Genomic DNA, 25034 nt, shown 5'->3' with positions numbered 1-25034 from the left:
TCAACAAATATTCTAAATATGGATAATATCAACATTATTGCATTATATCATGTTAGATATCTAATATCCATTTCTAGTAAAGGGAGTTATTAAAACTGAATGGTCAGTTGCCAATGTAGTACCTCCTTCCCAAAGTTAAAGGAGGCCTTCTTTTCTTAACAAGGGCCGCCTGCAGATGTGGGTGGATATGTTTCCTAAAGATATGCCTCAGCCTGGACCTCCTGTTGATATTTCACCAAGACAACCCAAAGGGTAAGTCACTGGCAGTCCCACTATCAGAGGAAGAGTCCATGGTGGCAGATTAAAGATCATGACACTTGATCAGCCACATTGGTTGTTACACTGTAACATAAGCGACATCAATCCCTTGGCACCTGAAAGTCATACCTCACTTTCCACTTGGCCGGTTACAGTAGGGGGTGAGTGGTGGGATGGTAGCAGTGGTGGTGCTTGAGATGGTGGCCCCTGTTTTATGGTAGTGACTACTGAGCTTCAACATTCTTCAGCATTCTGAAAAATGTGGGTTAGTGGAAGGCAGATATGCTAATAGAAATTCATATACTTGGTGATTCCAGCTGGGACACATGGTCTTGATGGAACCAAGACCTTGAGTGTTGCTGTTTTTGAGCTTTGCAAAGTTGAAGAAGCTTATAGACTCAGAGCAATACCAGAATCACACAGACACCAGCTGACTCAGTTCTCCAGGTCTTCAGCCTCATGCTGCCTTCCTTTATTTATCCCAGGTATGAATTGAGAGTAACCATCTGGAACACTGATGATGTCATCTTAGAAGATGAGAATATCTTCACAGGACAAAAATCAAGTGATATTTATGTTAAAGGGTAAGGTCACTGACAAACTCATCCATCCACCTCTTTAACCCCCAACCAAACCTATGCCTCATGGAAGATATTCCACTCACATCCCATGAAGGGAGCCCATCTTTCTCATCTCATTAGATAAGGTCACTTTCCTGGTCTTAACTGGTCATTTTGCTAAGAATTATTATCCTATGCCTAAAGAGTGGACTCTGAGTATTCAATTTTTTTCTCTACCTTTATGCAGGTGGATAAAGGGTTTGGAAGATGACAAGCAGGAGACAGATGTGCATTACAACTCCCTAACTGGAGAGGGGAACTTCAACTGGCGCTTCCTGTTTCCATTTCAGTATCTCCCAGCTGAGAAGCAAATGGTCATTACCAAGAGGGAGAACATCCTCTCCTTGGAGAAGACGGAGTGTAAGACACCAGTCGTGTTGGTGCTCCAGGTTTGGGATTTTGAAAGGCTGTCCTCAGATGACTTTCTGGGTAAGGCAGTGGCTTTATCAAGCTCATATTAATGTTAGAGTTTGGTCTCAGCCTCTGGAGACCTTGGTCCAATTTAGCTACAAGGATAATAATTTCGGGTCTATTTGTGAGAGCCAAAAATTGAAACACTCAAAATAGCCATTAATAGGGGAATAGCTAAAGAAGTTACAGTGTATCCCTATGGTGAGAGATACATATTCAAACAGACTTAAGTTGATCTTTGCTCTACCGCTAAGAAGTTCAGTTTTCAGCTAATTACTGGTCTCTGTATTTCAGTTTTCCTAATTGCAAAATAGGGATAGCAATATTACATACCTTAGAGGGTGTTGGGAGCTGTAAACATGAAAATATAATTTGAAAACTAAGCACAGTGCCTCACACATAGTAAGCACTCAATAAGTGACAACCCTACAGCCATTAAAATAGAATGTTTAATGAGTTGGATAGTTGTGCAGGATACATTAAATGAAAAAAAAAGAGTGTAGAAAAAAAACCCTCTTTTCTGTAAAATATATGTTTATATGTATAGAAAGAAGAAATAGTCAGAGGTAGGCAAAGAAACAGATGACATATGGATGAGAACTAATAGAGCAGCAGTCAGTTTTGTGGGGATAGAATTATGGAAAATTTTCTGTTAATTTTTTGCTTATGTGCATGCTCTAAATGTTAGCAATGAATACTGCTTTTGAAATAGGGGAAAGTTATTAAAGAGAAAAATAAATAATGCTCTCACAGATAAAATATATAATTATCTTATCCTGCCTTATATTCATTCCTTGAAAATACATTCTTGAGAGCCCACCAAGGTCTTGGAGAGTAGCTACAAAGACAATAAGACTTTCTCCCAACCTGGGGAGTTCAGTGGCCTCAAAGAAGGAGGGGAGGTTGGGGGAGGAGGTCCCCATAGGCTGACCTGTGCCAGGGCAGGGTAAGCTCAGAGAACATGCACATAATCCAGGTCACACTCAGAGAGCTGACACGGTGCCCAGCAGTGATGACATCTACAACTGAGGTTTGAAAGTTACATATTGTAGCTTCGCCCTTGTCTTCTACCTGCCCCCACATTATTAATGCTTTGGGGACCCCAAATGTGTCTTGGTCATATTTGTACCCACAATGCTTGTGATGCAATGTGGTGCTAAATGAATGACAAATGAATGAATGAATGAATTGGGTGGATGGGTGGGTGAATGAGGATGGTGATGGATTTTAAAGTCCTTCTGTAACTTCTAAGGGCATCTCTCCACAGGTTCCCTGGAAATGAACCTCAATAGTTTCCCCCGAGCAGCCAAGACTGCCAAAGGCTGTGATCTCACCAAGTTTGAAAATGCAGGTGAGGAGAGCAAGATCTCCATTTTCCAGCAAAAGCGTGTACGGGGCTGGTGGCCTTTCACTAAAAGCAAAGAACTCACGGTAAGTGGCAGCTACAGGAGGCAGGGTTGGCAGGGGAGAGGCAAGGGACATAATGTTTTTTTAATGAGTCATTTTGTGAACTTCAAGTCAAGTGCCTTGAAATGACATAGAGCCTGCAGGGCAAAGGTTCTACTGAGAAGCAAGAATTTTGGAAACTATAAATGCATCAAACCTTCCACCTTTCAGCGTTTTTTATTTAATAGCCATCTATGTCAGGATGGTTTAGATTCCTCTTGGCTTGAGCTTGTGCCTCTGGCATTAATTTTTTTTTTCAACATTTCTTGAAATTATGCATGAAGTCCTGACTTATATATAATTTTAACAGAACTACCTCATTCTTTCACTCAAATGTGAGATTCAATTTCAAAAGACATCCACGCTCTTAAAGCTTCCTCCAGGGGGCGAGAGTAGGGAGAGCCATGATCCGTTTCTTGCATCGCCAACATGGTTCAATATTTTAAAAGCAGTGTTAGTGGAATGGTGAAGGCAGAAGTGGATTAGCTCGGACTGGAGAGTGGTGTCGGGGAGGAAAGTTTCCCTCCACCCTTCAAGGTCCTTCTGTTGCTGGGTAGCTCCATCTGGGGAGGCCTCTCCCTGTGTGCTAGGCACGCCTTCAACGGAGGGGGGAGGGGGGGCTCTTGACCCTGTTTGGCAATTTGTGAAGAGGTTGAACCAGTGCAGGTAAGAGAGGAAGTCGTCACAGTGAAGGTCTTAGACAAGAGTCAGTGTCCTGTGGGGCCAGGCGAAGTGGCTCCTTTACTCCTGCAGCCATCTAGGCAGGAGAGAGCAAGTGAGAACAGAGGGGGAAAGGGAGGCCCATTGAACTCCTCTTGGCATAGGGCAAATCCCTGGCCAACTCCTAAAGCCAGGGCCACCCGGCGTCCAGTATCTGCTTGACTCTGCACAGCGTGGGAACTGTGTCCCTACTACCCCTTGGGTTGGGAGCTGGGAACACTGGATGGAGTGAGTTTTATGTTCTGGGAACTTCCCAAAGTGAAAGAAAAGACACATTCAAGCAGGCTGCTAAAGAACATGATTGAAGGGCCACAGTTCTATCTGGGTCACCCAGGCGAAGGAAAAGTACAAGTCCGCCCGCCCCTCCCCCCCCAACCTCAGAGGTTTTCACAGCTGCATCCCTGCTTGTTAGAAATAAAACGGGGAGAAAAGGATTGCATTAAATGAAATAGCAAAGTCACAAAGACATTTATTACTGGTGGAGGATCTCTTGAAACTGATTAAGGTCCAGACCCTTGTCTTAGTCTCAAGAACTCTTTCAGAGACAAAGCAAAAGAGGCACCAAGCAGGTTTTATTTAAAGGGACAGTACACACTCAGACAGGAGTGCGGGCAACCTCAGAGAGGGGGCGTGCTTACCGGTTTAGCTTTGGGTTTTATAGGGCCTTTTGGGTAGGGGTTGGTATAAGGCGTGATGTATACAGGTGGTTAATATTTCCTTTGAAGTTTTTGTCCTAAGAATAGGGTTATTTAGGTGACTGTGTAGATATGAATTTCGGCATTATTTATCCACATAGGTTCATTTTCACTCCAGAGGTCTGTCTTCTGTCCTGGTTACAATGTCACTTAATTGATTAAGGTGATTGGAAGAAGGGAGAACAGCATAAAGGTTAAGTTATAGAATAAACTAGGCCTTTGCTCACAGGCTAACTAGATTTTATAGTGGCATGACCCTTGTCCCATGTCCCTGCTCTGTCTCACTTACAGCTATTCTAGGAATTAAATTGACATGACACAGATTAACAGGAAAAACTAAATTTAATTATGTACATGGAATCCACACAGAAATGAGATTCCCAGGGCAGTCAGATTCCCAGGACATATAAAATGAGGTATATATGTCATCCTGAACTAGGGAAAAGGGGCTGGGGGTCCTGTACTTCAAAGGGAAGGAAAGCAATTCAGACGAAGAATGGAAAGAATAAATGTTTGGTAAATACATGTTTGCTGGGCCATCCAGAAACAGTGGGGTACAGAGAGGACTTTGATCAGACAGGCTTCTTCCTGCCCACCGCACCTAGTTCATCTTATACTGCAGTCATCCTCGGTGGTAGCTGCCTTCCTGGGCAGGTCCTCCATCTAAATTCTCTTTACAGGGAGAAGGTCAAAGTTTCTTCCTTAGTCTTTTGGGCCTTGATTGTTTTTAGCTCAATATAATCTGCATGCCAAAGTAGCACATTTGGGGGCAGTCTGTCCTTGGCCTCTTGTATTTTTTTATACATAGCAATAGTCTTACAACTCCTTTCAGGTTTCTGGACCCCAATTCCAGTGTGTGTGTCGGGGTGAGGAGATCTCCCTGTACAACACAAGCAATTCTGCAACACCAGCAGGGTATCTGAGAACTCAATTCTGTGGCATCTGCCGGGAGCAGCACCAGATCCCGCAGGTTAAGGGGTCTGTCCTATAAGACTGCCCTCCACTCCCCACTCCAGACTCCAGTCACAAGTCCCAGGCTGTTACCTGTGCTTCTGACCTACCGGCTACAGATTGGAGGTTCCCACAACCTACCCCTTGGATTCCATTAATTTGCTAGAGTGGCTCGCAGAACTCAAGAAAACACTTATGTTTACCACTTAATAAAGGATACAAGTTAATGGCCAGATGGAGAAATACTCAGGGCAGCGTCCTAAATAAAGGGGCTTCTTCTATCCTTGTGGAGTTTGGGGCCTGGCTCAGGGACATGTGGAAGCTTTCTGGCTCCCCAAGTGTAGAACCTCTCTGACAGAGAAGCAGGATGCAAGAGAGCAAAAAGCTCTTCTCAGTGGTTTTTACGAGGGCTTCATTGCATTGTCATAATTGACTAAATCATTAGCTTTTGGCTGATTCAGACTCCAGCCCCAGCCATTGGGTAAGGGTCTAAAAGTCCCATATTAACATGATGAGACACTCATTTTACCTTTAAGGCTCTGAAGTGTTTTCAGAAACTGTGGATAAAGACCAAATATACCTGGAAAATAATATATTTGGTCATCTGAATGACAAAATATGTATTTCTTATAACTCATTATATTGCACCCTTACAATGGGAAATAAGCCTGTGGAGACAGCCTATGTAGAGTCTTTAGAAGCCTTCACAACTTCATCTTTCACTCCTTCCTGCTCAAACCATGCCAACCATCCTCAACTACTGCTGTCCCCAGTCACTTCCTGCTCCTTTCTACACCCCTGCTTATCTCTGGACTGGTGCTTCTGCCTGGAATGCCTTGGCCCCCTTCTCCTTGGGAAAAACTCCTCTTTAAGTATTGTGAGACTCTTTTCAGCAGTCACCTCCTCTGGGAAGCCTTCCCAGATGCCCTAGCCTGGGATAGGCTTCCCCTGTCATGCTTCCACAGCTCTTGTTGCAGATTTGTAATTGTCTGGAGGTGTCATGGTTCTGCTGTGAACAACATGAGTTCAGAAAAGGTATTTTTTTCCTTTCTGAATTTTCATTATCTAACATGGTGACTGGTACATAGTAAATGCTTAATAAATAGTTATAGAATGAAATGATTAGTTCAGGAACAATTAAGACATCGACCAATTATATGACGTCAAAGAAATTATATGATTTCCTTCTCTTTTTACTCAGTGTACTGAGCACATGGGAAGAGTTCAGTAAATATCCTTTGAGAATGGATACATCAGCACACACTGACTTATATGATTATCTAAGTCGCCTTAGAAACCAGAGTAATGTCCTAAAGATATAGGACAGAGGACAGGTAGATTTTAACAGTGGTTCAGAGGATACAGATGGTTTGTTTGGGGACATAGTGACAATGGATGAAGTGTTGTTTAAGCTGTGACAGTCTGTTTTCCTAGGCTGTAGTAAGTATTGCACAGGGGTTAAAACCAAGGAATGTAGATGCAGAGTGCTTAGACTTGAATCCCTTTCTCTCATTACTAGTTGTGTGACATGAGGCTAGTTAGTGAACTTCTCTGTGCTTTAGCTTCCATTTCTACAAAATGGGCATTGATAATATATACATGTCTTATGGAGTTTTAGCACATAAAAGAGTTAATACTGAGATAGAGCAGAGACAGGATACAAGCATCATGATTAATTTTCCAAAAAAAGCCAATATATAAACAGTAAAGTAAGAGTAGGCAAGATTCTATCTTAAGGCTAAGATTCTATTTTAAAAACCAGGAAGTAAGGAAGTAAGATTCTTAACATATTCTTTAGCAAACAGACAATAACTCAACCTACTTTGGGGGCAGGGCCGGCAGTCTTGATTGATATGTTCCCAGAAGGAAGCCACTGTCCTGGGGAGGAACCAGATCAATAAATTTCTTGTATTGTTTGTTTTGCAGAATTAGCTGGAGGACTGATAATAGAAGATAGGAGACATGGTGTCTCACCAGAGATGAGCATCTTGAGACCACTTGACAAGTCTACACCCCCTGGCCCTTTGTCACATTCCTAAAAATTCTTAAAAACCAGGAACTCCAGCCTTTTTGTGCACTGCCTCTCTGATAAACGTACACCTGCACTTTTTCCTCTTTATTATTATATTTATTTATTTATTTATTATTAATTTTTATTAAAGTATCATTGATATACACTCTTAAGGTTTCACATGAAAAACATGGTGGATAATATATTTACTCATATTACCAAGTCCCCCCCACACCCCATTGAAGTCACTGTCCATCAGTGTACTAACATGCCACAGAGTCACTACTTGTCTTCTCTGTGCTACACTGCGACCCCAGCACACCATGTATACCTATCATAATACCCCTCAATCCCCACCACTCCTCACCTTTGGTAATTGCTAGCCCCTTCTTGGAGTCTGCTGCTGTTTTGTTCCTTCAGTTTTGCTTTGCTGTTATACTTCACAAATGAGGGAAATCATTTGGTATTTGTCTTTCTCCACCTGGCTTATTTCACTGAACATAATACCCTCTAGTTCCATCCATTTTGTTGCAAATAGAAGTATTTGTTTCTTCTTATGGCTGAATAATATTCTGTTGTGTATATGTACATCTTCTTAATCCATTCATCCACTGATGGACACTTAGATTGCTTCCATTTCTTGGCTATTGTAAATAGTGCTGCGATAAACATAGGGGTGCATATGTCTTTTTTAATCTGAGATCTTATCTTCTTTGGGTAAATTCCTAGGAGTGGAATGCCTGGGTCAAATGATATTTCTATTTTTGGTTTTTAGAGGAACCTCCATACTGCTTTCCACAATGGTTGAACTAATTTACATTCCCACTAGCAGTGTCGGAGGGTTCTCCTTCCTCTACATCCTCACCAGCATTTGTTGTTCCTTGTCTTTTGGATGTTGGCCATCTTAACTGTGTGATATCTCATTGTGGTTTACTTTGCATTTCCCTGATAATTAGTGGTGTGGAGCATCTTTTCATGTGCCTATTAGCCATCTGAGTTTCTTCCTTGGAGAATTGTCTGTTCATGTCCCCTGCCCATTTTTTAATCAGGTTATTTGTTTTTTGAGTGTTAAGGCATCTGAGTTCTTTATATATTTTGGATGTGAACCCCTTGTTGGATATGTCATTTACAAATATATTTTCCCATACTGTAGGATGCCTTTTTGTTCTACTGATGGTGTCCTTTGCTGTACAGAAGCTTTTTAGCTTGATATAGTCCTATTTGTTCATTTTTGCTTTTGTTTCCCTTGCCCGAGGAGATACGTTCAGGAAACAGTTGCTCATGTTTATATTCAAGAGATTTTTGCCTATGTTTTCTCCTAAGAGTTTTATGGTTTCATGACTGAGATCCAGGTCTTCAATCCATTTTGAATTTACTTTTTTGTATGGGGTTAGACAATAATCCAGTTTCATTTTCTTACATGTAGTTGTCTAGTTTTGCCAACACCAGTTGTTGAAGAGGCTGTCATTTCCCCATTGTATATCCATGGCTCCTTTATCATCTACTAATTGACCAGATATGCTTGGGTTTATATCTGGGCTCTCTATTCTGTTCCATTGATCTATGAGTCTGTTCTTGTGCCAGTACCAAATTGTCTTGATTACTGTGGCTTTGTAGTAGAGCTTGAAGTCAGGGAGCATAATTCCCCCAGCTTTATTCTTTCTTCTTAGGATTGCTTTGGCTATTTGGGGTCTTTTGTGGTTCCATATGAATTTTAGAACTATTTGCTCTAAATAGTTCTAAATGCCATTGGTATTTTGATAGGGATTGCATTGAATCTGTAGATCGCTTTAGGCAGGATAACCATTTTGACAATATTGATTCTTCCTATCCATGAGCATGGGATGTATTTCCATTTATTGGTGTCTTCCTTAATTTCTCTCATGAATGTCTTGTAGTTTTTCAAGGCATAGGTGTTTTACCTCCTTGGTTAGGTTTATTCCTAGGTATTTTATTCTTTTTGATGCAATTGTGAATGGAATTGCTTTCCTAATTTCTCTTTCTGCTAGTTCAACGTTAGTATATAGGAATGCCACAGATTTCTGTGTATTGATTTTGTATCCTGAAAATTTGCTGAATTCAGTTATTACTTCTAGTAGTTTTGGGGTGGATTCTTTAGGGTTTTCTTTTTGTACAATATAATGTCATCTGCAAACAGTGACAGTTTAACTTCGTCTTTACCAATATGGATGCCTTTTCTTTCTTTGTGTTGTCTGATTACCGTGGCTAGGACCTCCAGTACTATGTTGAATGAAAGTGGAGAGAGTGGGTATCCTTGCTTATTCCCAACCTTACAGGAAAGGCTTTCAGCTTCTCACTGTTAGTATAATGTTGGCTGTGGGTTTGTCATATATGGCCTTTATTATGTTAAGGTACTTGCTCTCTATGCCCATTTTGTTGAGAGTTTTTATTATCAATGGATGTTGAAATTTGTCGAATGCTTTTTCAGCGTTTATGGAGATGATCGTGTGGTTTTTGTTCTTCTTTTTGTTGATGTGGTGGATGATGTTGATGGATTTTCGAATGTTGTGCCATCCTTGCATCCCTGGAATAAATCCTACTTGATCATGATGGATGATATTTTTGATGTATTTTTGAATTAAGTTTGCTAATATTTTGTTGAGTATTTTTGCATCTATGTTTATCAGGGACATTGGTCTGTAATTTTCTTTTTTGTGGGGTCTTTGCCTGGTTTTGATATTAGAGTGATGCTGACCTGATAGAATGAGTTTGGAAGTATTCCCTCCTCTTCTATTTTTTGGAAAACTTTAAGGAGAATGGGTATTAGGTCTTCACTAAATGTTTGATAAAATTCAGTGGTGAAGCCATCTGGTCCAGGGGTTTTGTTCTTAGGTAGTTTTTTGATTACCAGTTCAATTTTGTTGCTGGTAATTGGTCTGTTCACATTTTCTGTTTCTTCCTTGGTCAGCCTTGGAAGGTTGTATTTTTCTTGAAAGTTGTCCATTTCTTCTAGGTTATCCAGTTTGTTAGCATATAATTTTTCATAGTATTCTCTAATAATTCTTTATATTTCTTTAATGTCTGTAGTGATTTTTTTCTTTCTCACTTCTGATTCTGCATATGTGTGTAGACTCTCTTTTTTTCTTGGTAAATCTGGCTAGGGGTTTATCTGTTTTGTTTATTTTTCTTGAAGAACCAGCTCCTGCTGTAATTGATTCTTTCTATTGTTTTATTCTTCTTGATATTATTTATTTCTGCTCTAATCTTTATTATGTCCCTCCTTCTACTGACTTTGGGCCTCGTTTGTTCTTCTTTTTCTAGTTTCATTAATTGTGAGCTTTAACTGTTCATATGGGATTGTTCTTCTGTCCTGAGGTAAGCCTGTATTGAAATATACTCCCCTCTTAGCATGGCCTTCACTGCATATCACAGATTTTGTGGTGTTGAGTTATTGTTGTCATTTGTTTCCATATATTGCTTGATCTCTGTTTTTATTTGGTCATTGGTCCATTGATTATTTAGGAGCATGCTGTTAAGCCTCCATATGTTTATGGGCTTTTTTGTTTTCTTTGCAAAATTTATTTCTAGTTTCATACCTTTGTGGTCTGAGAAACCGGTTGGTACAATTTCAGTCCTTTTGATTTGCTGAGGCTCTTTTTGTGGCCTAGTATATGATCTATTCCTAAAAATGTTCCATGTGTGCTTGAGTAGAATGTAACTCCTGCTGCTTTTGGATGGGGTGTTCTGTAGATGTCTGTTAGGTCCATCTGTTCTAATGTATTGTTTAGTGTCTTTGTCTCCTTAACTTATTTTCTGTCTGGTTGATCTGTCCTTTGGAGTGAGTAGTGTGTTGATGTGTCCTAAAATGAATGCATTGCATTCTATTTCCCCTTTTAATTCTGTTAGTATTTGTTTCACATATGTAGGTGCTCCTATTTTGGGTGCATAGATATTTATAATGGTTATATCCTCTTGTTGGACTGACCCCTTTATCATTATGTAATCTTCTTCTTTGTCTCTTGTTTCTTTCTTTGTTTTGAAGTGTATTTTGTCTGATACAAGTACTGCAACTCCTGCTTTTTTCTCCGTATTAGTTGCATGAAATATATTTTTCCACCCCTTCACTTTTAGTCTGTGTATGTCTTTCGATTTGAAGTGAGTCTCTTGTAGGCAGCAAATAAACAGGTTTTGTTTTTTTATCCATTCAGTGAGTCTATGTCCTTTGATTAGTGCATTCAGACCATTTACATTTAGGGTGATTATTGATAGATATATATTGATTGCCATTGTGGGCTTTAGATCCATGGTTACCAAAGGCTCAAGGGTTACCTCTTTACTATCTAATGGTCTAACTTAACTCACTTAGTATGTTATTACAAACACAATCTAAAGGTTCTCTCTTTTTTTCTCCCTTTTCTTCCTCCTCTATTCTTTATATACTAGGTATCCTATTCTGTACTCTTTGCCTTTCCCTTGACTGGCTTTTGGGGTAATTGATTTAATTTTGCATTTGCTTAGTAATTAATTGGTCTACTTTCTTTACTGTGGTTTTATTTTCTCTGATGACAGCTATTTAGCCTTAGGAACACTTCCATCTATAGCAGTCCCTCCAAAATACACTGTAGAAATTGTTTGTGGAAGGTAAATTCTGTCAGCTTTTGCTTTTCTGGAAATTGTTTAATCTCTCCTTCAAATTTAAATGATAATCTTGCCAGATAGAGTATTCTTGGTTTGAGGCCCTTCTGCTTCATTGCTTTAAATATATCATGCCACCCCCTTCTGGCCTGTAATATTTCTGTTGAGAAGTCTGATGATAGCCTGATGGATTTTCCTTTGTATATGATCTTTTTTCTCTGTATGGCTGCTTTTAATGGTCTGTCCTTGTCCTTGATCTTTGCCATTTTAATTGTTATATGTCTTGGTGTTGTCTTCCTTTGGGTCCCTTGTTTTGGGAGATCTGTACACCTCTATGGCCTGAGAGAATATCTCCTTCCCAAAATTGGGGAAGTTTTCAGTAATTACACCTCAAAGACAATTTCTATCCCTTTTTCTCTCTTTTCTTCTGGTACCCCTATAATGCGAATTTTGTTCCATTTGGATTGGTCACACAGTCCTCTCAATGTTCCTAGAGATCCTTTATTCTCTTGGTGCCTCAGCTTCTTTGTATTTCTGTTCTCTAATTTCTATTTCATTTACCTTCTCCTCTACCTCATCTAATCTGCTTTTAAATCCCTCCATTGTATGTTTCCTTTCAGGTACTCTATTTTTCAAAGTTTCTATCTCTCCTGAAATCCTGAATTCCTCCCTCAGCTCTTGAATATTTTCCTGTAGCTCTGTGAGCATGTTTATGATTTTTATTTTGAAATCTCTTTGAGGAAGATTGGTGAGTTCAGTTTCACTTGGCCCTCTTTCTGGTGTTTGTGGGATTTTGGTTTGAACCAGGTTCCTTTGACGTTTCATATCTGTAGGTGGTGCCCTCTAGTGCCCAGAAGCTCTACTTCCTGGAGCTTCTCTTCCCCTGGAGCGATGGCAGGGCTCACAGGTGAGTGGTGCTGGTGCCTGTTGAGAGGCAAGAGCTGTTTCCTGCTTCCTGGCTCCAGTACCTGCCTCCACTGCCAGGGCCAGTGGGCTGAACGCACAGGGGAGAAGCCTCTATTCTTTGCCTTGTAGCTGCCATAGGCGGGGACACCCTCTGGCTGGCTTGATGCAGTGGCAGGGGCAGCCAGTTCGTGAGCTGGTGCCAGCTTGGAGGAAGGCTCAGCAGGTTGTGGATCATGGTGGGGTCCTTGTAACTGCATTGCCAGCCATGGGGATGGAGCCCCTGAAGCTCCTGGAAGTTCCCAACCTGCTGGGTGGGGTGCACCGGGACAATTTTGTACAAATGTCCTTTTTCCTGAGCAGTAAGCTCAGTATAATCCTTGCCCCTTTAGCAGCCCTCTTGCTGTCAGGAGGTCTGTCAGAGTGTCTGCCTTTCTTTTGTCCCAGAGTGGCCGGTTCTGGGTACCTGTTCTCCACAAGCAACTGGAATCTCAGTCTCTCCAAGTATTCTGCCTGTCTTAGCTTTTGAACCCCCCTAATCTCCAGAGCACCATGTAATGTGGGTTCATGCTCCCAGAGCAGATCTCCAGGGCTGGGTGTTCAGCGGTCCTAGGCCTCCACCCCCTCCTTGCTCCATTTCTCTTCCTCCCACCAGTGAGCTGGGGTGGGGGAAGAGCTCAGGTCCCGCCAGATCATGGCTTTGGTACTTTACCCTTTTCTGTGAGGTCTGTTCTTTTCCTCAGGTGCAGACAGTCTGCCACAGTCTCCTTTCCTGTTTCTCTTTCAGGGTTAGATGTATTTGCTCTATTTTCATATTGTATATGGTTTTGGGAGGAGGTCTGTCAGAGTGTCTGCCTTTCTTTTGGGAGGATGTTTCTGCTCACCTCTCATGCTGCCATCTTTAAGCCAATCTCCATTTTTTCTCTCTTTAGTGTGTACCTTTAAATAAAACTTTTGCACTGCTCAACTTACTGTGTTTTATCTTTTTGCTATTTCATTCTATTCCAAGTCTCTATTTTACCCCTGATAAGTAGGGAAGGGCTGCTGAGAGCTCTGATTTGGGCCTGCAACTTCCTGTCACCTGGGTGACCCTGTGCAGTGAGCTTTCTTTCCCTCTGCACCTCTGCATTTTCCTGCTCTCAGCTGCCTGCAAGGCTGCTGCCATTCATTCCTACTCTCGCTTTAATAAATTTCTTCCTTACCAACACTCTTTCTGCTCAAGGATTCTTTCTCACTCAGAGTCAAGAACCCTCCCCTGTCAAGGTTGAGGTTTCACCTGGTGCACAGGTAGAGACCTCCCCAGATGCAGGTGCCCAGCAACAATATACATTAAGTATTTAGAACTGTGGAAAGAAATACGACTACCCAAGTGAGAACAGAGAGTATTTATTCAGAGCTTGCTATAACAAGGGAGTCAGCCACCATCACTTGCATTTGGCAGAGACCCCAAAGTGAACAGGAATGGAGGAGGGAAGCTTTATAATGAAAAAGTGAGTTTGTTTCAGGGTTGTTGTGATAGGAGGTTGTTGGCATGGGGAGGCTCGTGGCAGAGTAACTAGAAGTACGGTGTCCTGTCTGACCAATTAAGGGAGCATATTTGGAAGGGGGGTGGAGTGTGGAGCAAAAACTAGGAAATCAGCTGCAAATGGGCAGCTTGGAGCTAGGCACCCACAGAACGGAAAGAAAGGGGTGCTATCTCTCTGGATGCTTACATTTCAAAGAACTGGCTCCTAGAAAGCATTCCTGAGTATATAAGACCAAAGGCCCATGTAGTATTCAAAAAGATTTATGTACATTTCAAAGAGAAAGGAAAAATCTCACAAGGTTTCTCAAGCAAATGCTCTAAGAAAAAGGGTGGGGGGAATTTTTTCCTCTTTTCAATAATGAGAAGTCTCTTATTTTTAATTAGCTTTTATCCTTACACATCCTAAAGGGAAATGAGAACCCGTTGATCCCAGCAGCCCGTGGTCAGAGCCTGGCCCTGAAATCCCTGGGCTGGCCTGCTATAGGGGTAGAACACAGCTGTCCCTTGTCTCCTTTACTCCTTAGTAACAAGTAACCATGTGGTGGAAGCAAAACCATGGCAGCCTTCCCCCCAGTGGCAGAAAGCTGGAGGAGCCCAGAGTAGAGCGGTGTATGGGAAAACCTCTGTCTTGGGTCTGCCACTTCCTGAGACACTTCCAGTCTCCAAGCCTCAGTGTCCATGTCCATGAAGTGAGCAGGCTGGACTGGGTGTCTCCAAGGTGCGTTTCCAACACAGACATTTCTCTAATTCCATCTCTGTGTGAACTCCATGGCAGTTCCTTGAAGCCAGCTCAGAAGGTCATTGTCCCCTTGTTCCAGTTACCAGCAGGCCAGAGGGATTTGTTTACAGGCACTGCCACCTGCCAGGCTTATTTTTAAAACTGCTTATCTGTGCACCCAAGCAGTACAATCTAGGCATTTGGGTCCCACTGCTTCTAGTGTGGAATGTGGCTGTCCTCATAGTAAAAAATGAAAGACATAGTAAAAGACAGCAAAGAGCTCCAGTGGGATTTCCAAAGAATGGGTATCTTTGGGAGAAGGAAAGGGAATATTTGGAACATATTCTTCATGAGACCCATTGCTGTTTGCATTGTATATGTGTTATCCCACAAAAATCAATCTTTAAAGAAATCACTTCTTTAGAAGATGGCAATCAGGAAGTGTCTTCTGCAGAGTCATCCAGTAAATCAATCATTAGATAGCCCAGGCAAGTCCCCAGAACATCAGCAACTAAAATTAAAAGGGAGGCTTCTGTTCCTCCAGTTTAATGGTAAAAACAATTGCCAGCAGTTACTGTTACACACATACAGTAGGCAGGAAAGCATCTATGATGGATAAGACAAATTTCTGGCATCTAGAAGTTCACCCTTTAGCTGAAGAGGCTGGTAGACAAACAGGTTATCTAAATAGTATGTGACAAATTCAGATTTTCTAGGATCAGAATGGGGAGGTCTTTTTCATGTGAATATTAATTTTAAGGCAAAGTATATAATATGCATTTGCAGGAAATTTGAAAGATACAAATGTAGAAAGGAAGTGATAGCACCCACATGCATTCCACCCAATTTTATTTAATTTTACATAATAGTGACCATTCCATATTAAAAATAATGGCTTTTTCATTTCACTTTACTTGGTGTTATAAAAATTATATTGTTATGTGCATTATAATTATGTACATATCATATACATTATATTTTCAATGTTAACTTTTTGCATTCTCAAAATAGAAATGCCACAGTTTTATCACTGTATTTTTTTCAACATTTATTCATTTAAAAATTTTAAACATGCAGAAAAGTTGAAAGAATAGGGCAATGATCAGCTACAAGTCCACCACCTAGATTCACTGTTTATTATTTTACTGTATTTATTTTGCTATATATGTGAATATATATAGTTATGCCCTCCCTATCCTGACATATTGGCTGAGTAAGCTGTAGACATTTCACCACTTTACCCCTGAATGCTTTGACATGCATCCTCAAAGAATATGGACCCTCTCCTATATAATGATGATGCCATCATTACATATAAGACATTAATAATGATTACTTAATATAATCTGATATCCATACCATATTCATTTCACCATTATGAAAAAGATACCCTGTTGCCCTTAAAATTTATTTGATAGCTGTTTCTTTTTTCAAAACAAGATTCATTCATAGTTCATGTACTGCATTTGGTTCTGATATTGGTTATTATATCCCTTTGGTCTATTATCTTTTATAACAGTCCCTGCCATTTTTCCTCATGACATTAACTATTTGATGATGCAGGCCTGACTTTCCTGGTTATTTTCTCATGATATAACTTATCTTATTCTCTCTACCCTATATTTTTTGTGAACTGGAAGTTAGGTACAATTTTCAGGTTAAACATTAACTCTATTATCTATGTGTATCTACTTATCTATTGCAGATATCTACAGATATCTAGTTTATCTATATATATCTAATTCTATCATTCTCTTTCCATTTATTAGTTAGAATTCATTTGTTAAGAGGAGTTTTCTCTCAATGAATGGGAATAAATAACAGTCACTATCTCCTTTTTTAAAAAGACAGGATAAGTGCTTAATTCTCTCCATCAGTTACCAAGCTTTAGAATGAAGAATTGGAATAAGAGGCACCTTCAAGGGTGGTCAGTGTGATTTTCCCCATTTGCTTTATTTTCCTTGGTATCACTATGGATTCATGGATTTAAAACTATTTTTCCCTAGCTTTGTTCACTGACACAACCTAGAAGTAAAGTGACCCAACAGCAAGGAGACCCCCAGCACCTAGATCTGGTTTCTAAATGCCAGTCCCTCCCGAAAGAAACCAGGAGTCTTTGGCTCCTAAGGTCAAGAGCAGACGGAACAAGATGAGAACAAGATGAGAACAAGATGAGCCTGGCGCATCTCATTGTGACAAATCAGACAATTTGAACATCCGAGAGAATAATGACTGTGCTTTGTGCATAAAGCAATTTCTGAGTCTTGAATTGTGTCCTTAAATTAGCAACCCAGAAGTGGGATTCCTATGTCCAGAGGATGACTAAGATAATACATACACACTCACATGTGTAATGTATATGTGCTACTTTTTCAAAAGATTCACATATATGTGTATTTCACGTGTGCATGTATCCATGTATGTGTGTGCATTTCTTTTCCTAAAGGACTTTGCCACCATCCATTCCCACAGTAACATATGATAATGCCTCATCTCATACCACTGAGAGTTGTGTTTTCATAAACAAGTAATTATTGCTGAAGCAGGCACGTCCGCCCTGAGCACGATCACTTTGCAGCCTCCCTTGGCATCTGATCACTGCCAGTCTCTCAAGCTGTCCATTTTTTTCCTAGCTCTGATTTAAAATTACATTTGGGGATTATTATTAGTTTAAGACCTCTGCTTGGTGCTTGGTTGAATACTGATGATTGAAATAGGACAGGGACCCTCTGTGTGGAGAGATATGGAATGAGGAGCAGCATTTATCAGAACACGGCAGTAAACAGCTTCTCCTGCTGCTTTTATGATATCAGATAAATGCTCTGTGGCCCCTCAGGCAGGGCGGTGAAAGGGGTAAGAGGCTCTTCAGGATAATAACTGATGACTTCTATGCCTAGGGCAGATCTAATTTCAGATGCTGTGCCTCCTTTTTCATTGCATTTTTTTTCTTGTGGGAATCTGGGTCCTTGGGCCTTCCCTGGGTGTTTTCTATATGGACAAATGTTTCCCACTGAATTACATGTTTCTATCTGTGAAATAGTGTTGAAGGTCACAAGTATAAATTTTTAAGAGCTTACTATTTACCAGGCACTAAGTTGAACACCACATATGTGTTATTTTATTTATTTTTCAAAGCAATGGTATGGGGTATGTGCTATTAACATCTCCAGAACAATGAAACAGAAAGTGACTTAGCTAAAGTCACACAGCTAGTAAATGGTAGAGCCTGGCTTCAAAGTCAGATCTGGACCTAAGCCTATTCACTCAATGCTTATGCTATGCTATGCTGTGCTGTGCTGTAATAATCATCCTTAAGCTATACAAGGTCAGCCCTTAGGTGGAAATCAAAAACATATTCTAATGCCAGGGCGATAGCCATGACAATGGGGCTCCTCTTGAACATTTCAGAAAAGGCACATGTATTCATTATTAAATAAATATCTTGCTTCTTTTCTTCCACAAAAAGGGACCACATGGACACATAAAGTAGCAGAGGACTGGGTTTGGTGTCAACGGATCTGGGTACAAATCCTGATTTTGTAACACAAGTTGGGAACCATCATCAAGGCTTGGCTTCCTTGGCTGTAAAATGGGAATAACAATGGGTCTCCTTTGTGGGGTTGTCAAAAGGCGTAAATGGAATAGCGCATGTGTGAAGCACCACGCTAGATCTGCAGGACAGAGCAGAGTTCACTGCCGAGCAAAGATCAGAGAGGCAGCATGACCCTTTCACTCTGGTCCTAACTTGTTCTCTGTTGACTCTTGTCCTCTCTTCTGTACATTCTGAACCCAGTAATTGGTCAGCAACATGTAAACTGATGCTCTCCAAGTACAGAGGAGTTGGACAAGGCTGTTTGCACGTAAATATATGCCCAGTGCAGCTGAGGTCACCTCTGAAGGACCTCTGGAAATAAGCCCTCACTGTGCACAGAAAGCTCCTCTGCCAGGAGTTTGTAGGCCGGCTTCTCGGGTTTCTTCACAGGGGCTTCTTAGGCCATGTGTCTGCCTTTCATGAAACCTCAAAGTTAGAGCCAGAAGTTGCTTTAAAGCATATCTGACCACTTGACAGATGAGGAAACTGGGGTCCAAGAAGACAAGGGGGTGATTACGAAGACAACCAGAATCTTCTCATGTTCAAGTTGGGAAGATCCTTCTAAAACTTCTATCCCAATTATCTGGCAAATAGATGAATAAGCTGGGCAGGCTGCTCTAAGTATTGGTGTCATAGAGACCTCAGTTCAAATTTCAGTTGGTTGGCCTATTGCCTGTGTGACCTTAGGAAATGTATTTGACCTCCACAGCTTCATTTCTCCATTAATAAAGAGACCTACCTTGCTTGTTGAAATAGATAGATATTACTAACTAGGGACGTTCAATAAAGCATTGCAATTACAGTTAGAATTATGCTACTGTCACTCTACTGTTGATAGATGTGTAGAGGAGTGACTAGAATGAACAGAGCTTTATATTCCTTCTTTCCAGGTTTTCCAATAATTTCCTGGGTGCCTATAAATGCAAGTCATTGCATGTGGGGGCCAAGATTTCTCAATAGGAATGAGAGAATACATATATAGATGTTTGTAAGGAACGTTTCTGGATCATAGGACGTTGAAAGCTTTCCAAGTTGGGCCAGGCTTCTACTCCAAAGAATGAATGAGACTGTCTAGATTTGAACTCATGACTTCACCTGTAATAAAAGCCCACTGCATTTTTTTTCTGTAATTGTTTATTTAATCACTATTTTTTAAGAACATTATGTTTACTAGGCTCTCCCCTACCTCAAGTCCCCCACACAAACCCCATTACAGTCACTGTCCATCAGCATAGTAAGATGTTGTAGAATCGCTACTTGTCTTCTCTGTGTTGCAAAGCCCTCCCCTTTCCCCTACCCCCCACATTATACATGCTAATCATAATACCCCTTTTCTTCTTCCCTGCCCTTATCCCTCCCTACCCTCCCATTCTCCCCAGTCCCTTTCCCTTTGGTAACTGTTAGTCCATTCTTGGGTTCTGTGATTCTGCTGCTGTTTTGTTCCTTCAGTTTTTCCTTTGTTCTTATACTCCACAGATGAGTGAAATCATTTGGTATTTGTCTTCCTCCACTTGGCTTATTTCACTGAGCATAATACCCTCCAGGTCCATTCATGTTGCTACAAATGGTAGGATTTGCCCTCTTCTTATGGCTGAGTAGTATTCCATTGTGTATATATACCACATCTTCTTTATCCATTCATCTACCAGTGGACATTTAGGTTGCTTCCAATTCTTGGCTATTGTAAATAGTGCTGCGATAAACATAGGGGTGCATCTGTCTTTTTCAAACTGGAGTGCTGCATCCTTAGGGTAAATTCCTAGGAGTGGAATTCCTGGGTCAAATGGTAAGTCTATTTTGAGCATTTTGAGGAACCTCCATATTGCTTTCCACAATGGTTGAACTAATTTACGTTCCCATCAGCAGTGTAGGAAGGTTCCCCTTTCTCCACAACCTCGCCAACATTAGTTGTTGTTTGTCTTTTGGATGGTGGCCATCCTTACTGGTGTGAGGTGAATATCTCACTGTGGTTTTAATTTGCATTTCTCTGATAACTAGCGATGTGGAGCATCTTTTCATGTGTCTGTTGGCCATCTGAATTTCTTCTTTGGAGAAGTGTCTGTTCAGAACTTCTGCCCATTTTTTAATTGGGTTATTTGCTTTTTGTTTGTTGAGGAGCATGAGCTCTTTATATATTTTGGATGTCAAGCCTTTATCGGATCTGTCAATATTCAATATTCTCCCATACTGCAGGGTACCTTTTTGTTCTATTGATGGTGTCCTTTGCTGTACAGAAGCTTTTCAGCTTGATATAGTCCCACTTGTTCATTTTTGCTTTTGTTTTCCTTGCCAGGGAGATATATTCATGAAGAAGTCACTAATGTTCACATCCAAGAGATTTTTGCCTATGTTTTTTCTAAGAGTTTTATGGTTTCATGACTTACATTCAGGTCTTTGATCCATTTTGAATTTACTTTTGTGTATGTAGTTAGACAGTGATCCAGCTTCATTCTCTTACATGTAGCTGTCCAGTTCTGCCAGCACCATCTGTTGAGACTGTCATTTCCCCATTGTATGTCCATGGCTCCTTTATCGAATATTAATTGACCATATATGTTTGGGTTAATGTCTGGAGTCTCTCTTCTGTTCCATTGGTCTGTGGCTCTGTTCTTGTGCCAGTACCAAATTGTCTTGATTACTATGGCTTTGTAGTAGAGCTTGAAGTTGGGAGGTGAGATCCCCACCAGTTTATTCTTCTTTCTCAGGATTGCTTTGGCTATTCGGGGTCTTTGGTGTTTCCATATGAATTTTTGAACTATTTGTTCCAGTTCGTTGAAGAATGTTGTTGGTGATTTGACAGGGATTGCATCAAATCTGTATATTGCTTTGGGCAGGATGGCCATTTTGATGATATTAATTCTTCCTAGCCAAGAGCATGGAATGAGTTTCCATTTGTTAGTGTCCTCTTTAACTTCTCTTAAGAGTATCTTACAGTTTTCAGGATATAGGTCTTTCACTTCTTTGGTTAAGTTTATTCCTAGGTATTTTATTCTTTTTGATGCAATTGTGAATGGAATTGTTTTCCTGATTTCTCTTTCTGTTGGCTCATTGTTAGTGTATAGGAAAGTCACAGATTTCTGTATGTTAATTTTGTATCCTGCAACTTTGCTGTATTCTGATATTAGTTCTAGTAGTTTTGGAGTGGAGTCTTTAGGGTTTTTTATGTACAATATCATGTCATCTGCAAATAGTGACAGTTTAACTTCTTCTTTACCAATATGGATTCTTTGTATTTCTTTGTTTTGTTTAATTGCAGTGGCTAGGACCTCCAGTACTATGTTTAACAGTGGGGAGAGTGGGCATCCCTGTCTTGTTCCTGATCTCAGAGGAAAAGCTTTCAGCTTCTCACTGCTAAGTATGATGTTGGCTGTGGGTTTATCATATATGGCCTTTATTATGTTGAGGTACTTGCCCTCTATACCCATTTTGCTGAAAGTTTTTATCATAAATGGATGTTGAATTTTGTCGAATGCTTTTTCAGCATCTATGGAGATGATCATGTGGTTTTTGTCTTTCTTTTTGTTGATGTGGTGGATGATATTGATGGACTTTCAAATGTTGTACCATCCTTGCATCCCTGGGATGAATCCCACTTGGTTGTGGTGTATGATCCTTTTGATGTATTTTTGAATTCGGTTTGCTAATATTTTATTGAGTATTTTTGCATCTACGTTCATCAGGGGTATTGGTCTGTAATTTTCTTTTTTGGTGGGGTCTTTGCCTGGTTTTGGTATTAGCGTGAGTATCCCCTCCTCTTCTATTTTTGGAAAACTTTAAGGAGAATGGGTATTATGTCTTCTCTGTATGTCTGATAAAATTCTGAGGTAAATTCATCTGGCCAGGGGTTTTGTTCTTGGGTAGTTTTTTGATTACTGCTTCAATATCTTTGCTGGTAATTGGTTTGTTTAGATTTTGTGTTTCTTTCTTGGTCAGTCTTGGAAGGTTGTATTTTTCTAGGAAGTTGTCCATTTCTTCTAGGTTTTCCAGCTTCTTAGCATATAGGCTTTTATAGTAGTCTCTAATAATTCTTTGTATTTCTGTGGAGTCTGTCGTGATGTTTCCTTTCTCATTTCTGATTCTGTTGTTGTGTGTTGATTCTCTTTTTCTCTTAATAAGTCTGGCTAGGGGCTCATCTATTTTATTTATTTTCTCAAAGAACCAGCTCTTGGTTTCATTGATTTTTTCTTTTGTTTTATTCTTCTCAATTTTCTTTATTTCTTCTCTTATCTTTATTATGTCCCTCCTTCTGCTGACTTCAGGCCTCATTTGTTCTTCTTTTTCCAATTTTGATAACTGTGAATTTTGATTCATTTGGGTTTGTTCTTCCTTCTTTAAATATGCCTGGATTGCTATATACTTTGCTGTTAAGACTGCTTTCGCTGCGTCCCACAGAAGTTGGGGCTCTATGTTGCTGTTGTCATTTATTTCCATATATTGCTGGATCTCCATTTTAATTTGGTCATTGATCCATTGACTATTTAGAAGCGTGTTGTTAAGCCTCCATGTGTTTGTGAGCCTTTTTGCTTTCTTGGTACAATTTATTTCTAGTTTTATACCTTTGTGGTCTGAAAAGTTGGCTGGTAGGGTTTCAATCTTTTGGAATTTACTGAGGCTCTTTTTGTGGGCTAGTATCTGGTCTATTCTGGAGAATGTTCCATGTGCACTTGAGAAGAATGTGAATCCTGTTGCTTTTGGGTGTAGAGTTCTATAGATGTCTATTAGGTCCATCTGTTCTAGTGTGTTGTTCAGCGCCTCTGTGTCCTTACTTATTTTCTGTCTGGTGGATCTGTCCTTTGGAGCGAATGGTGTGTTGAAGTCTCCTAAAATGAATGCATTGCAGTCTATTTCCTCCTTTAGTTCTTGTTAGTATTTGTTTCACATATACTAACAGAGCTGGTGCTCCTGTGTTGGGTGCATATATATTTGTAATGGTTATATCCTCTTGTTGGACTGAGCCCTTTATCATTATGTAATGTCCTTCTTTATCTCTTGTTACTTCTTTGCTTTGAAGTCTATTTTGTCTGATACTAGTACTGCAACACCTGCTTTTTTCTCCCTATTGTTTGCATGAAATATCTTTTTCCATCCCTTGACTTTTAGTCTGTACATGTCTTTGGGTTTGAGGTGAGTCTCTTGTAAGCAGCATATAGATGGGTCTTATTTTTTTATCCATTCAGTGACTCTATGTCTTTTGATTGGTGCATTCAGTCCATTTACATTTAAGGTGATTATCAATAGGTATGTACTTATTGCAATTTCAGGCTTTAGATTCGTGGTTACCAAAGGTTCCAGGTTACTTTCCTTACTATCTAAGAGTCTAACTTAACTCACTTAGTATGCTGTTACACAATCTAAAGGTTCTTTTCTATTTCTCCTCCTTTTTCTTCCTCTGCCATTCTTTATATAGTAGGTATCAGATTCTATACTTTTTCTCTATCTCTTGATTGGCTTTGGGGGTAGTTAATTTAATTTTGCATTTGCCTCACAATCAGCTGCTCCACCCTCCCTACCATGATTTTACTACCTCTGGTGATAGCTATCCAACCCTAGGAACACTTCCATCTATAGCTGTCCCTCCAAAGTAGACTGCAGAGATGGTTTGTGGGAGGTAAACTCTCTCAGCTTTTGCTTATCTGGAAATTGTTTAATCCCCCCTTTAAATTTAAATGATAATCTCACCAGATAAAGTAATCTTGGTTCCAGGCCCTTCTGCTATTCATGGCATTAAATACATCATGCCACTCCCTTTTGGCCTGTAAGGTTTCTGCTGAGAAGTCTGTTGTTAGTCTGATGGGCTTTCCTTTGTATGTGATCTTATTTCTGCCTCTGGCTGCTTTTAACAGTCTGTCCTTATCCTTGATGTTTCCCATTTTAATTACTATGTGTCTTGGTGTTGTCTTCCTTGGGTCCCTTGTGTTGGGAGATCTGTGGATCTCCATGGCCTGAGAGACTATCTCCTTCCCCAGTTTGGGGAAGTTTTCAGCAACTACCTCCTCAAAGACACTTTCTATCCCTTTTTCTCTCTCTTCTTCTTCTGGTATCCCTATAATGCGAATATTGTTCTGCTTGTATTAGTCACACAGTTCTCTCACTATTTTTTCATTTTTAGAGATCCTTTTTTCTCTCTGTGCCTCAGCTTCTTTGTATTCCTCTTCTCTAGTTTCTATTTCATTTATTGTCTCCTCCACCGTATCCAACCTGCTTTTAATACCCTCCATTGTGCTCTTTAACGATTGGATCTCTGACCTGAATTCATTCCTGAGTTCATGGATGTCTTTCGTACCTCCATTAGGATGTTGATGATTTTCATTTTGAACTCCCTTTCAGGAAGAGTCACAAGGTCCATATCATTTAAATCTTTCTGAAGAGTTGTATTAACAATTTTACTCTGGACAAGGTTCCTTTGGCGTTTCATGTTTGTATATGGCGCCCTCTAGTGTCCAGAAACTCTAATCTGGAGCTGCTGAGCCCCTGAAGCAATGTCGGGGGTCGCAGGGGAGCAGTACTGGTGCCTGGGGGTAGGAAAGAGCTGTTCCCCGCCTCCCGGCTGTTGTGCCTATCTCCACTGCCTGAGCCAGTGGGCCGGGC

General features: G+C 40.4%; 1 protein-coding gene across 1 annotated transcript in view; it reads left to right on the top strand.

Moving 5' to 3' along the window:
- Positions 1-25034, top strand: part of FER1L6 (fer-1 like family member 6) — a 123050-nt gene that overhangs the window by 92961 nt on the left and 5055 nt on the right. The window contains exons 35-38 of the mRNA XM_073230095.1: positions 164-252; positions 744-842; positions 1066-1307; positions 2557-2720. Coding sequence (XP_073086196.1) covers positions 164-252; positions 744-842; positions 1066-1307; positions 2557-2720 — 594 coding nt within the window. The remainder of the gene's footprint in view (positions 1-163; positions 253-743; positions 843-1065; positions 1308-2556; positions 2721-25034) is intronic.

Source organism: Manis javanica, chromosome 2 (genome assembly GCF_040802235.1).
Source record: "Manis javanica isolate MJ-LG chromosome 2, MJ_LKY, whole genome shotgun sequence".
NCBI lineage: Eukaryota > Metazoa > Chordata > Mammalia > Pholidota > Manidae > Manis > Manis javanica.
This window is presented reverse-complemented; position numbering and strand designations above follow the sequence as displayed.